At 36.3% G+C, this 14,018-nt stretch overlaps 1 protein-coding gene and 1 pseudogene across 2 annotated transcripts; one reads left to right on the top strand and one right to left on the bottom strand.

The window, feature by feature from the left end:
* Positions 1-206: 206 nt before the first annotated feature.
* Positions 207-3,268, bottom strand: LOC109238978. Its single transcript, XM_019405477.1, has 4 exons — positions 3,158-3,268; positions 1,810-2,054; positions 1,490-1,690; positions 207-1,002 (listed from the first exon to the last, which is right to left on the bottom strand). The coding sequence occupies exons 2-4, from the start codon at positions 1,985-1,987 to the stop codon at positions 290-292; spliced, it is 1,092 nt and encodes a 363-aa protein (XP_019261022.1). The 5' UTR covers positions 1,988-2,054; positions 3,158-3,268; the 3' UTR covers positions 207-289.
* Positions 3,269-3,411: 143 nt separating this feature from the next.
* Positions 3,412-11,567, top strand: LOC109238977 (annotated as a pseudogene). The gene is made up of 13 exons (XR_002069831.1): positions 3,412-3,678; positions 3,856-3,923; positions 5,546-5,787; positions 5,890-5,938; positions 6,070-6,257; positions 8,100-8,286; positions 8,429-8,518; positions 9,317-9,390; positions 9,485-9,527; positions 9,616-9,683; positions 10,140-10,184; positions 10,277-10,345; positions 10,806-11,567. The product of XR_002069831.1 is annotated as a peroxisomal membrane protein PEX14-like (transcript).
* The last annotated feature ends 2,451 nt before the right edge of the window (positions 11,568-14,018 follow it).

The following is a 14,018-nucleotide window of genomic DNA, read 5'->3' as shown; positions in this document are numbered from 1 at the left end:
TTTGGATTAGGTAATTTATATTTTTTATTTTAGCCATGTCCCGTATCTGTTTCTATACACTTTGATAGGTCAATCTCTTCTCAGTTGAGTTGAATTTTCTTCAACTTTTTATCTCCATACTTCTACCTAGGGACGTACTTATACACTTCTATATAGCGGATCAACACTTCTATGTAGCCTGCTAGTTGTTGCTTGAACCATTTTGGGGAAGGTGTTTGATGTTTAAATCAAAGTTGGAGGGGGGAAATGAAATTCAGAATTTACAAAAACTGGAATTGTATTTGCTCATTTATAAACAAATACTAGGTTTGCTCATTGAAGCTACTATTCTTTCGTTATCAAGCTGGAGATGATGAATGTCATCACAAACGACACCCCTTTCAGATCTCAATACCATGATATCGCCATCCTTTGTCTCTTTCACGTTCTTGGCTATAATATATTCTTCCTTGGCTGACTTAAGTTCTTTCTCTAAATCCTTTATCTTCATAGCAATCCTGTCAATCTCATTTTCAGTTTTTGTTTTCTTAAGATTGTGATTTCTGATTCTGACCTCTACTTCTTCCAACTTGCCTCGAAGCTGAGCTTTCTTCTCGTTCTCCAACAGCAAATCATTCAAATGACGTTTAATAGGCATTACATCAAATCCATACTCCTCCAACTCCTTGAAAGATGCAAGCATGTTATTGATAAGAGTTGAATTACTAAGTTCAGCAATTGCTAACTCTGGTATCTTCTCAACGATAAGAACATACTTTATCATCTGTTGTAAAGCTGCTTCTTCTCGTTTCTCCTCCTCATATTGTGCCAAGGGTGAAAAATGTGGAAGTTTTGCAAATTCATTCATAGATTCGAATACTTTCCAAAGATTGGAGTTCTTCTTAAATGGTAGTGCAGGACTCCGCTTAGGTGTGGTGATGGAATGTAATTTATCGTCAGGCATTCCATTAGGTTGTTGAGTATTGGTCCCAACAAACGGTTGGACTGCTGCAGCAGAGGCTCCTGCAAATGATGACAAGATTAACCATGCTACTAACAGGGCTAAAAGAAATACGCAGGATATATAAGCAATAGCGCTGCAAGTTAACCTAGCTCCACTCAACAGTTCAGGTCTCAAAAGATTTAATTTAAAAAAACCCGATTGATTACCACATTTGAATATGAAGGTGGGAGTCGTCAACTCGATAGCTTAGGAAGCTGGAACAAACTACTACTTTGATTGGTAGTGGTTATCTTCCATCTAATATTTTCTTTTTATTTTTGATCTTCCTTCAAATATTAAATATCAGGAACCCAATTTTATGTTTTAAGGAAAACACTTCTGGAGAAAAAAGAAACTTTTCAAATTCTTTTTCCTTCTTAAATTCATAGAAAATCATCAAGGTTGAGCTTGTATCAAATTATAAGCTCCAATTAAGCTCAAACTAATAAAAGAAAGAGATAGTAATATGAGATTATGAGATTATTGGCTTAGCAGATAGATACATACCTCTATCTGCAGTAACTGCTGGAGTTAAAACTTTTCCGAATGCACCTGATGTTGATCCTGATCCTGACACTGGAATATTTATAGTTGGAATATTTGAAGTATTAATTTTGGACTCACGGATTTCAAGGATGGAGCTGCGATCATTCATATTATTTTCTTCGTCGACAATAATTGGTATATTTGTAGCTGCAGAATCATGACCTAATAAATGAAAGATAAAGTAACTTTAATGATTGTAGATTTTTCTGCACCAAAGAATACCTATATATATATACACATACCACATCACTCAGAAGCTAACAGCAATACACTTTTCTAACCTTCTTCAGAAGCTACCGGAGGATCAACAATTGGAAGAGCGCTTCGTATTTGAGGTTGAGTATCAATTTCCATCGAAAATGGTGCATTACTTGAAAGATGAGAAAGTCGCCGCCTTTTTGATTCATCTCTTTTAGCTTGCAGTTGCAACAAAAATGATTGTTTTCTCTCGGGTGTCATTTGCGCATATCTAGTGCGACGTCGCGAATTTCTAGCAGCAAGTCGTTGTTCCTTAGTCTTTTGTAGTCTACGCAACACAATATCTTCGTTTGTGAGCATTTCTGTTCCAAATAGTTTATTACTTCGTTAGAGTAATATTTATAATTCTGTTTGATTCTGAAAAAACTATACATTATATTTACTATTTTCGTGTTAACACAAAGTTAGACTAATATTAGCAAACAGCAAATGAAACATATGCAATCAAATAACGCACGCATAGTGTTCACCAATGTAGTCCAGTAAATGATATACCTTTTGGATTCAACACAGAGAGTTTGTCATGTGTAGTCTGTAAAGCAATTTGATACGGATCATGCACATTCTAATATACCACATACCAATCTTTTGCAGTAGAATTGAGTCCGAAAGTAGATAAACGCTATCAAATAAGTTAGCATCTTTTCACATCCCATACCTATGGTATGATCAAACTTGTATACATCAAAAAACTAAACAAATTTCAATTAAGATAAACATTTTTCTCTACTCCAAGAAGAGTTTTTTAAATTTTAAAATAAGAAAAACTATTTTTGTTGAATAGACCCATATCAACCTATCAATTTCTTGAATTTCACACTATTACCCTCTGTCTGTTCTAACTAAAATATATCATCTAAATGTTCAATAATCCCATCAAGCAAAAAACCATTTTTCCCCTTTGCAGCAGATAAAGAATATCTTTCTTACAAATTTGGAAATAAAAACACAAACAAAAAGAACATGTTTGCTTATTAGAGGTGAAACACATAGTACAAACACTACAGATATATCGACTTGTCCATGGCAAAAAAACTTGGGTCAATTCGGACAGAATAATTCAGAACTTGAACCAAATGCATTACTGAAATAAAGTTTTAAATATGTATTTCCAAATATGCAGGAGTAAATCAGACCAAATTACTGACATGCATGTAGAAAATTCAATAAGAACTACCCAAAAAACATTAAAAAAACTAACAGATCCCACCAAAAGAAGTGGAAACAAAACTCACCAAACAAAGAGCAAAACTCAAATTTTAACCCAGAAAACGAAAAAAAAAGTAGCTTAAATTAACGACAATGTGAACTAAGAAAAAAAATCTTTTGAAAAAAATAAAACGAGATATTGTCAAGAGAAGAAGGATGTACCTTGAGCAAGTATGGAAACCCAGATTTATCGATTGAGCGAGAGCTTCTGAAAATAGAAAGTTAGAGAGTAGAGGGAGAGAAAAGTTGTCTTTAGAAATGGATGAAGTAATACCAATTTATCCCTAAAGAAATTTACAATTCCAAGAGTACCCCTGTTCGTACACTTTGGCTATTTAATATGGAGAATTTCTTTCTGAAAATATGTACTTTATTTCAATTACTACTTTCTATAGTGGCATAAGTTTTTCATTTTCAACCTCGAAGAGAAAAATTTGTAAGGAATAAGGACGGCATATTTTCCTTTTTTGACAAAATCAGGACTTAAATTAAAATGTAGAATGGCAAGGCAAACAGGAGAAAAAAGAGACGAAAAAGGATAAAAAGAAAAGGGGGCAAAAGAAAAAAAAGAAGAAGATTGACTCATATTATCTAAAAAGATTTGTTTTAATCTTTACCATTAATATTCCTATCAATTTCATTCAGACCAAACAGGGCATGTCTAGTATACTAGGATATGCAAGGTGAAAAAGTTCTGACATCCTTTTCATTGTAGGCATCGGCGCCTTACTAATCTCACCTCCGCTATGTATAGCTATAAATAATTCAATACTGTCACTAATTGGAAAACGATCATTCGTTCCTTTTTTTTTTCTTTTCAAATTTTTGGGGCTTTAATCTTTATTTCCCTGAAAATTCAGTTCACAGGAGTTGGTGAGTATGGCGACTGAATCAGATTCTTCCCCCAACGACAATTCCCAAAATCAGGGTACGTTTTCTTTTCCTTCTTCTATCTCAATTATTGCTCTTCTACCTTTTTGATTGATTTCTCTAGTATTTTGGTGAACTTGAACCTGCTACTTGGTTGCTGCTATTTTATTTATTTGTCCTATGAATTCTGAATCATCGTATGGATTTGATTATCGGTTTTAACTTTGATGGACCTTTTTTCCTGAATCTTATGTTGCCCTGACAGACAGTGTATATCAGTTAGTATTATTATTTTATATTTTTGATGACGTGGTGTTCAGGCCAGCTTGCACGCACCTTGATTATTACACCAGGTGCTTGTTATCTCGGCACATGTACCAAGTAACTCTGTGCACTAAGGCTTAAGCAAATGTGAAGAGATCACCTGTTTTGTCTGCCTCCCCAGAGATTTGAACCTGGGTCCTAAGGGTTCTCCTCCCACTTTATTGATCACTAGGTTGCTAACACTGGATATCAGTTTTAGGCTCTTCTTCTTTTTGGCATCTTGAATTCAGTAGCAACTAGTGGAGGGTGTTTACTTAATTACCAGATGAGTAGAGTGGTTTGATGTTTTGCATATCGAGATACTAGATAATTTGGTTACTGGTCTGAGGTCTCTGGCAATCATAAGTAAACTACTCCATCAGTTCCTAACACTGTTGACAAAATCTGCTAGCAACAAGAGTAAAGTAATGGTACTCCTATTAAAATTATTGAAAGGGAGGGTGCAGCGTTGCTACAACAGAAATCACTTAATACTCAACACAGAGTCATTTGTTGCAACACTTCGGAAACAGCCTACCTGGAGGGTAGGGGTAAAGTCTGCGTACACATTACCCTCCCCAGGTCCCACTTGTGGGATCCCACTGGGTTGTTGTTGCTGTTGTTGTTTACTGTGTTCATAGAGAAGAAGATTTTATATGTGGAAGAGAGCAATATGCTTTATCCTACCCAAAAGTGAAGCTTCCTAATTCTGAGCCCATTTACACATGCTGCCTGAAATAAACATTTCCTCCCTTCACAGGGAATCCACTTAGTTTATCATATGTTCATCATCTGGGGAGGAAGGAACGAATACCATTGACTGAATTTAGATGTCTGCAATTTGCATATCCAATTATGGTCTATGAAGTTTCTTTGACCAACAATGTTTTTCGTTTTTCGTTTTGGAAAGAGGGAGTTACGGTCTTGCTTTGGAGAATATTTATCCTTTTTCCTTTTGCAAAGAGGGAGAGAACTATCTTTTTTCAGAAAAAGTAGACAAAAGTTACGACACGTGTCAATAGTGTGCTCTTAAAGCTCTTGCAAGAAAAAAGTGAGTTTTTTCATCTGTGGAAGGAGATCTATTTGTACTCGTTACTTATAGTTGCTAATGCTCTATTCTCGTTTTTCCTTATGTTGAAGGTCTATTGGGAACAACCTCTTGACATTCACCGTAGGAGGGGTAAGGTCTGCGTACTATCTACCCTCCCTAGACCCCACTTGTGCGACTATACTGGTTTGTTTGTTGTTGTTTTTGGAAGGAGATCTGTTTGTTGTGCTGCACCTTAGTCAATTCTTTACTAATTCTTCTTCTCAGAATGCTCTTATTTGCTATATGATGTTTATAACTGATTGTATTCAGTGTTTGTGATTTTGCAGCAACCGCTTCTCAACCAGCTGCTAAAGATAATCTTGATTACAAGCCTGAGGCTGCAAGAGGGGACTCTCCAACTTCTGTATTTGTAAACTCGGAACCAGTTCGGGAGGATCAAGTCCAAAATGCTGTCAAGTTTCTTTCACATCCAAGAGTTAGGGGATCTCCAGTCATGTATAGGCGTTCTTTCCTTGAGAGGAAGGGGCTCACAAAGGAGGAGATAGATGAAGCATTTCGTCGAGTTCCGGTAGGTAACTTTCTGATGTTTGACCTTCGATCTTGGCTTAATTATTACTGAAGCATGTACGGATAAAATTATGATGTACATCAAAAACATTCGCAATGACAGGATTCTTCTCCAAGTGTTTCTAGCACACAGCCAGTAGCTGCAAATGAAGGTGATTCATAATGTTCTTTCGAAAGAACCTTTCGTGTTGTGTGTGTGTGTGTTTTTTTTTTTTTTTTTTTGTCTAATTTGAGAACATAATAATACTCTTGTGACATTGCTGCTTTGATATCTTGATGATAGATGAGAAAGTGAAATCTTCGTCGACTACTCAAACACTGGCTGCATCGCAGAATCTCCTGCCTGCATCAGCTTTACATAGTAATACCATGACAAAAATGGGATATTTCTCTCATTTCCACTGGACTCATGCGGTAATGGCTGTAGGTATACTTGCTGCTTCAGGAGCTGGTACAGCTTTACTTTTCAAGGTATATTTGGTAAAGAGTTTCCATCTATCATGCCACTTGTTACCACATGTGCAGAATCGAGTATGTATCCTGTCATTGGCTAATTGAGGATTTGATCTGATGGATCTTCAAACTGTTGAGATTTCTGAAGGACCACTAATTGAATATTGTAGTCAAAACCTTTTCTTTGCGTAATTTTCTACTTAATTGGTGACCCTTAATGGTTTTCTTAAACTTTCTCTCAAATAAATTTATATATCCATCAAAACTGAAGATTCATGCTTATCTCAAAGTTCTTCCCTTTGGACATGAATGCAGCCTCCTATTTATTTCCTTTTAATTTAAACTAGTATCAGATATGCGACCTTTTCAATGTGAACAATTATTGCTTTTCAAAAGAGAAACTCAATTGTTTGATTGTCCTTGTTTTTGGCATCATTATGGTACACGTCCATGGGATTATTCAATGAATTATTTTATGGGATCATCAATAAGTTGGTGGAAACATTAAATGCTTTTCTTTCTAATGCAATATGAGGGCATTTAGGCTTCTCGATTTTACCTTTTCCTCTTATAGTGTTGGTTTTTGAGTAGCCTTAAAGCTTGTTCTACATGGGGGTAACTTACATACGAATTTTTTGTTAAGTAGTAGTTGAGCGTTAGTTATTTCTTGAGGGTTTGCACCTTGAATTCCTTTTTGGTACACTTAGTTACTTGATCAGATATATGGAATTAGGTTTTAAACTGTAAAATTGGTTTAAGTTCTTTATTTTCGTTCAAAATTTTACTTTTGGCAGTTTAACCTTGTAGTAGCGAAGTAACTAGTGTTTTTCTCTTATATAGAAAGGAAACCTAAAGCAAGCCTAGAAATCCGTAAGAGCTGATATTTGACTGTTCAATTATCTCTTGAATGTGATTTTGCTCTGATGTAGGAAACTTTTTGCGCGAGGATGGAATAGTCACTGTGAAAATATATTTCACCTTTTAGGTCATTGAGAAACCTAAATCAAGCCTAAGAAGCTCATATATATTTGATTTGATCAAGAGTATCTCTTGAGTGTAAAGTTTTTCTGATATCTGAAACATTTTGCATGGTAGATTGAGCAGTGACCATGATGATATATTTGACTATTTAAGACAGTTGAGAATAGTTCATACTGTAATAAGTAGGACAATTTTTAAGACTATTATCTTAACTCACCCAGTAACGAATATCTATTGTTCTGACTCTTCCATTCTGTGATTCAATTAGATTCTAATATTCATGTTATCGAACAAGGATTTAATTCTTGGTCTGAATCAATCTTTGGAAAGTATGCTTTAATGGGTTCGAGAGGAGGTAGAGGACGGCTTAAGAAGTATTGGGGAGAGGTGATCAGGCAGGACCTGGCGAGATTGCAGATTTCCGAGGACATGGCCTTTGATAGGAAGGTTTGGAGGTCGAGCATTAGGGTTGTAGGATAGGGGGGTGTCGAGCTTCCCCCCTCCATTCCNAGGCTTGTGGTTAATGTAGAGTTCACACTAACCTTGCTGTTTCCCATAGATCTAGTCCTTAGTTGTGGGTTATGGTTATTGCTTGTCATCTATTTTATGGTTTTTAGGATGCTGTCATTATTTCTATGGCTATGTTGACGTTACTGATGAATTGTCTTTACTTGTTTTCTTATTTTATTTTTCCTAAGCCGAGGGTCTATCGGAAACAGCCTCGGGTAGGGGTAAGGTCTGCGTACACACTACCCTCCCCAGACCCCACTTAGTGGGACTTTACTAGGTCGTTGTTGTTGTTGTTGTTGCTTCTAGTCTATGTATTATATTGCTAGCATCACTATCACCCCACTTAAAATGTTGATTTGCTTTTGTCAGCACACGATTATACCCCGGTTTAAGTCTTGGATTCGCAAGGTTGTAATGGAAGAAGAAGATGAAAAAGGCGCTGTGAAGGGAAGACCAAGTTTAGCAGAAGAAGCGGCTCTTGCTGCAAAAGCAGCTGCAGCAGCTGCTGCTGATGTGGCCCGTGCAAGTCAGGAGATGCTGGCATCTAAAACTGAAGGTGTGTTGTAAAGTTCTCTGCTGTTAATGCTGAAACAGTTTATCTTCCTTGCACTTTAGTACATACCAATGCTAAGCTTATCCAATCATTAGTATTTACGATGAATAATCTTCTTGGTGATTAAACCTGCTGTCCGCCACAGAGAAAAGGTACTTTGAGGAGCTAACAAACCTGTTAAACTACCAAGTTCGAGAGATGAAATCAATGAGCAGTGCCTTACAAAATCTGGAAGGTGAGTACAGAGTTGCTTCCGGATCATGCTTCTGCTACCACTTTGTCTCTTTTTTCTCCTTTTACCTTTCCACTTACTATTTGGGAAGAAATGGTTAAGGTATAAAGTACGTCCCTTTTGACCATTATTGCTATTAGAAGTAACATTCATGCAAGTTAAAGCGGATGCGTTTTGGAAAATATGGGGATATGATGTGTAGACTTCTAGCTTCACTTACTGAGATTATAGAGTAATAGGTGCCTGTCATTCTTGATAAAGGGAGGGGAGGGAGGGAGGGGGGAGGGAGGGACTTTTGCTGGTTCTACCTTCCTTTGAGGCTTGGCTACTTTGCTTTAGATCTTTTTGGCTTTAGGCCTTGGTATTTATATGTGATTAAACACTCCAATTTCTGCTTGCACGTGTCAGTGCATATTTATAGTGTCTCAAATGTGTCTCCTCTCTCACTCTATGTAGATCTCGTGATGGTGGCTATATTCTGAGGGGCTTCTATGCAGTTTATGCTGTGGTAATAGTTTATATCACTTTAGTGGTTTCTGTAAAAGTTTTGACCCTCAAGCGTAAAAGACCAGACATTTGAATCTGGAAACTTCTGCATTTGCTTGATCACAGTGACCATGGCCCCATAGGTCCCGATAAACTGGAAACAAAGAAAAGGGTTTTGCCTGCATTTATTCATGATTGAATATTCTATTTTCATATTCCTTATCCTCCAACCACCTCAAAAAATAAAGAAAGATAAAGGGACGGTATGATGCATAGCGAGCTCCAGGTACCTGATTGGAATTTCTGTGCATTCAGGGAAAAGTAGCACTACTGGAAGAATACCAGCCATGCAACAAGATGATCGAAGAATTTCGGTTTCCCATTCTAGGGTGAGCTGTATAGTTACAGATAGACTTGCGTCTTATTTTTGATTAATCTCATTGACTTTTAAACTTCGCTTTCTGATATTCTTTGATGGTACAGCAATCCTATGCAAGTGGAGAACTCGATGTTGATGCACGTTCAGGTTCTAATTTCTATTTCTAGCTGCTGATTGCTCCTATATCACTAGTTCTTTTTATGCCGATTCTGTGTGATTCGGGTCTTTTTTGTAGTGAGATCTTTGTCACCACCTGCATCTGTGGAACCATCTGTTGCACCCCACCCAAAATCTTATATGGACGTAAGTTCCTCATCATCTGGGTTATTACTGATTTTCCAAACTAATAAGTTGTCTCTTCTCTTGTTCATCATCTATCTTACCTTTTTAACCAATGTAGCATACAACTTTGCTGTTCAAATATGACTGATCTGAAAGTCTGTCAACCTTACTTTGCTATCATGTAGAGTTTCTAGATCAATTTATCATTTATATATTTCTGTCTGGCTACCTTTGAAACTCTGTTGAAAGGAAGAAGAGGGGGGGGGGGGGGGGGGGGGGTTGCTCCTTTTGATTTCAAGGGCCATGCTTTCAAGGGAGGGGATGAAATGTTGAACAAGGAGAAATGAACTCGACGGCTTTTCAGCTCATTCAATTTGTTTGGCTTTCTTCTGAATTAAGATGCTAGAAAATTATGTTAGATTCTCCCTGGGAAGAGTTAGGGAAATCAGTTAATCTAACTTTACAATCATTTTGTAGATCATGGCTATGATTCAAAGAGGAGAAAAGCCCTCGAACATCCGAGTGAGTCCAGGCTTCTGATTTCTCCAATAGACATAACCTTAAGTTTTTGATGAACTTGTTGTGCTCTTACCTGTATACGTCTTTTGTTGCAGGATATAAATGACCAGCCACCAAATCCTAACCAGCCTGTACCAGAGCCTCGTGTTGGTCCAAAGCCTAAGGTCTCTTCTCTTTCCATTATTTTACCTACAGAATTGGGATTCATACAATTTACATTTTTTCGCGGATAAGACTTAGAAATTCCTTGTTTGAACCTCTAACCTTAAATTCTAACTTTTTGCTGCGTGTATTTGTTTGGTCCTGCTGGTTCCATTTTCTATAAGTCAGTGTGCAGCCTGCATTTGGACAACATGATAAACTCTAATACACCATCTTCCACTTGAAATCTTCCTTTTTGTAGCTCAAACCTAAAGCAACAGAAGTAATGATCCTTAACTGATGTTATTATCACTGCATTTGATGTTTATGGAGTATGCCCGTCATTGTATAGATTTTTATACAACGGTCACTTTGATTTGGATAACAAAATTATGGTTTTATCTCTTCGTGATAGACCTTTCTATTTGATGTATTTTCTCTTGCCTAATCTGTGATAGATTTTACTATGTTGGTTGTGAACAGCCTTGGGAAATTGGCCAAAGTCAAAACAGTTCAGGGAATCTTCTCCAATCTCAAGGGAGTGGCGATGGCTTGAATTATGGGTATCAAAACAATCCGACGAATAGAGACAGTTCAACGCCATGGTGGCAACGCAAGAATGCCAGAATAACAGAAATTGAAGCTGTGAACGAACAGAAGTTTGGATCTACTGCTCCACCAGCCGAGGCACGACCAGTTCAGCGATCCTGGGTTCCTCCCCAGCCACCTCCAGTTGCAATGGCAGAAGCAGCTGCAGCCATCCGACAGACAACCTAAAAAGACTTTGTTTCAGAAAGAAAAGCTGGCCGATAATGAGCTGATATCTCGTTCCTCAGAAATATCAGATGACTTGCAGAGGATTACAAAAGTCTCCGAATCAGGTGGTCTCACTGAAGTTAATGGTTCAAGTTCTGGACAACAGTTGAGTGAGGCACCTATTACAAATGGTGACTCTATCTTGAGCAGCTGAAGTATCTTTTCTTGTACCTAAGGTTTGGTTATTTGGTCTTGAGGTTTATCACAATCTTGTAAGTACATTTTATCGATGAACTCAAGATTCTCATGCTTCCATTGTGCTTCTAGGTTGAAATTTAGAAGTCTACTTCTTAGCTTGCTCTTATGTGAGAAGATCATCTTGTTGTACCAAAAGTTTATTTGCAACAACCACCACTCACCCACAAAAGAATAGAGAAAACCCATTTTGATTTTTCATTAATTGTTTTAAAGGAAACTCATTTTCATTAATTGTCTATCGGAAACGGCCTCTCTGCCTTTGTAGGATAGGGATAAGGTTGCGTACACACCACCCTCCCCAGACCCTACGTATGGGATTAAGCTGGGTTTGTTGTTGTTTGAAAGCACTCAGCTGGCCATTATCAGTTTTAATTTCTTGTACGGTGTCCTATAAGCTCCATAATGCACAAAAATGTGTATACCTTTTTAAAAAAAAAAGAAAAGAAATCGATACTTTGAAATTTGTTAACTATCTTTCTGGAAGATACTGAGAAGAAGATAATTATGTAGGTCATTGGTACTATATAGTGGTCACCTTAGACCGACAGCTTCTTGTGCAGCCAATGAGAGGCATACGTGTGTGTTGTATTTATTCTAAAATAAATGTAAAGATAATTTAGAGTAAGCGTTACCTGAAAAAATTAATCACTAGTGTGTCAAGTGAGGGATCCATTACTTATTATATTGAGTAGGACAAAAAAAGCCTAATTGCATTAAATTTTCAATTAAGGAGGTAAGCGGCCACTCACTCGCCCAGCCTCCAACTCTCCTTTTTGAGTGCTTTCCTAATCCAAGTGTGTTGTTTTTATACTTTACTTGATTTTCCTATTGTTTAATAATGACGAATATGATGTTAATTTTTGAATCATACCATTGGAACATAAAGCTCCTATTTTTTCAGTTTCTGTATAATCAAGTTTTTCTTCTTCCTATAGTGTAACATTTGATTGTGATGACCAAATTGGATTAATTGGCGGAACCACATATTCTAAGGAATTAGTCACTCGTGCAGTTAGGGGTGTACATGGACTGGGTTGGTTCGGATTTTATCAAAATCAAACAAACCAATTATATCGGTTTGGATTGGTTCGGTTTTATCGGATTTTTCGGATTTTTTTTAATATATAAATATTATTTCAATCTTGCATTATTGAAATTATAGATAAAATTTTGATGCGTGAATATGTTTACTAAAATTTAAAAAACAAATAACAAACATATGACCTATTAAAGTGATCTTGCGGGAGATTTTTTTTTAGTAACACATAATAATTTATTTTCTTAGTCGTCTACCAATAATATTTGATTGATGTACGTTTTCAGGGTTAATCAAATTTAATAATTAAACATAAAAATCAGTACGATACCTAAATAATGATATATTCTGTGTAATTTTAGATTATCGAACACTTCAAATTCGAAAAATATATAATAAATTTTGACATATGAATATGAAAGAATAAAGAGATGATTGACGCATTTCAATAACACCATAATAAGAAAGTGATACAATCTATTATTTAAAGTAAATAAAAATGAATGCACTTTATAGTTCTATTAAATATTATATCCCATGAGAGGATCTCAAATATTTCTAGACATCTTTTAAATAAAATTCTATATAAAGTCTTAAAATTATATATAAAAACCTATATATTTATATGTCGGTTTGGTTCGGGTTTTTTTACTCAATACCAAAACAAATCAAACCAAACCTAGTCGGATTTTTTAATCGGTTTGGTTTGATTTTTCGGTTTGGTGCAGTTTTCCGGTTCAGTTTGTACACCCCTACGTACGTGCAGTCATGCTCGCACAACAACTAAAAAGGATAATATGAATTTGTTAAATGATTAAAATTGATGCCTCGTTCAAAATCATCAGAAAGAAGATCTGAATTCAATAAATCTTCTTCATCGCTTATCTTATACTTTTGCTACCGTTTTTCTTTTCAAAACATACTAATAAGTGAGCAGAAATTTTGACAAGAACATCAATATATTCGTTTTATGTTTTAACTAAATGCTTTAGAATTGTACTCTTTCTGTGGAAACAGCATTAACAGTGGCGGAGGCAGATCTCCACCAAAAGGGTTCAAAAAACTTTTTTGTAGCTAGTGGGAATTGAATCTATAACCTTATGAGGGTTTTGAACCCCCTTGATCACTAAACTACATTTTTGGATTGTGATAAGGGGGTTCAAAACTTGATATATAGAGATAAAAAATAGATTTTACTTTATATGTATAGTGTAATTTTTCGGCGAAGGGGATTCGGGTGAAGCCCTTCCGTCCCCCTAAATCCGCCCCTGCGCGCATATTGAGAGCTTAATGTACCGGGCTGCCTTTATGTACTCTTTCTGTTTTGACACACATTATATTATGTTACATAGCTTTAGAAGGACCTTAGTCACGTTACACCAATTCGATATGGGCTTAGCACCCAACACTTTTAATTAAATAACAAATTAAAGTTTTACGTCGCTACGTGAGGCATTCACAGCCGTGTTTTCGACGGCGTTCAAGACCAAACACCTATAAAATAGACCAACATTTTTAATTCTTAGACCAACTTATAAGACTATTGACTCCTTCAACAAGAAGGGGCAGAAATTAATTTAAAAGTTTGTATGCTCACCATTATTTCAATATTAATTAAGACTTGTATTTGTTAGAATCGAAATAAT

The sequence above is a fragment of the Nicotiana attenuata genome, unplaced genomic scaffold (genome assembly GCF_001879085.1).
Source record: "Nicotiana attenuata strain UT unplaced genomic scaffold, NIATTr2, whole genome shotgun sequence".
In the NCBI taxonomy this organism is placed as follows: domain Eukaryota; kingdom Viridiplantae; phylum Streptophyta; class Magnoliopsida; order Solanales; family Solanaceae; genus Nicotiana; species Nicotiana attenuata.
This window is presented reverse-complemented; position numbering and strand designations above follow the sequence as displayed.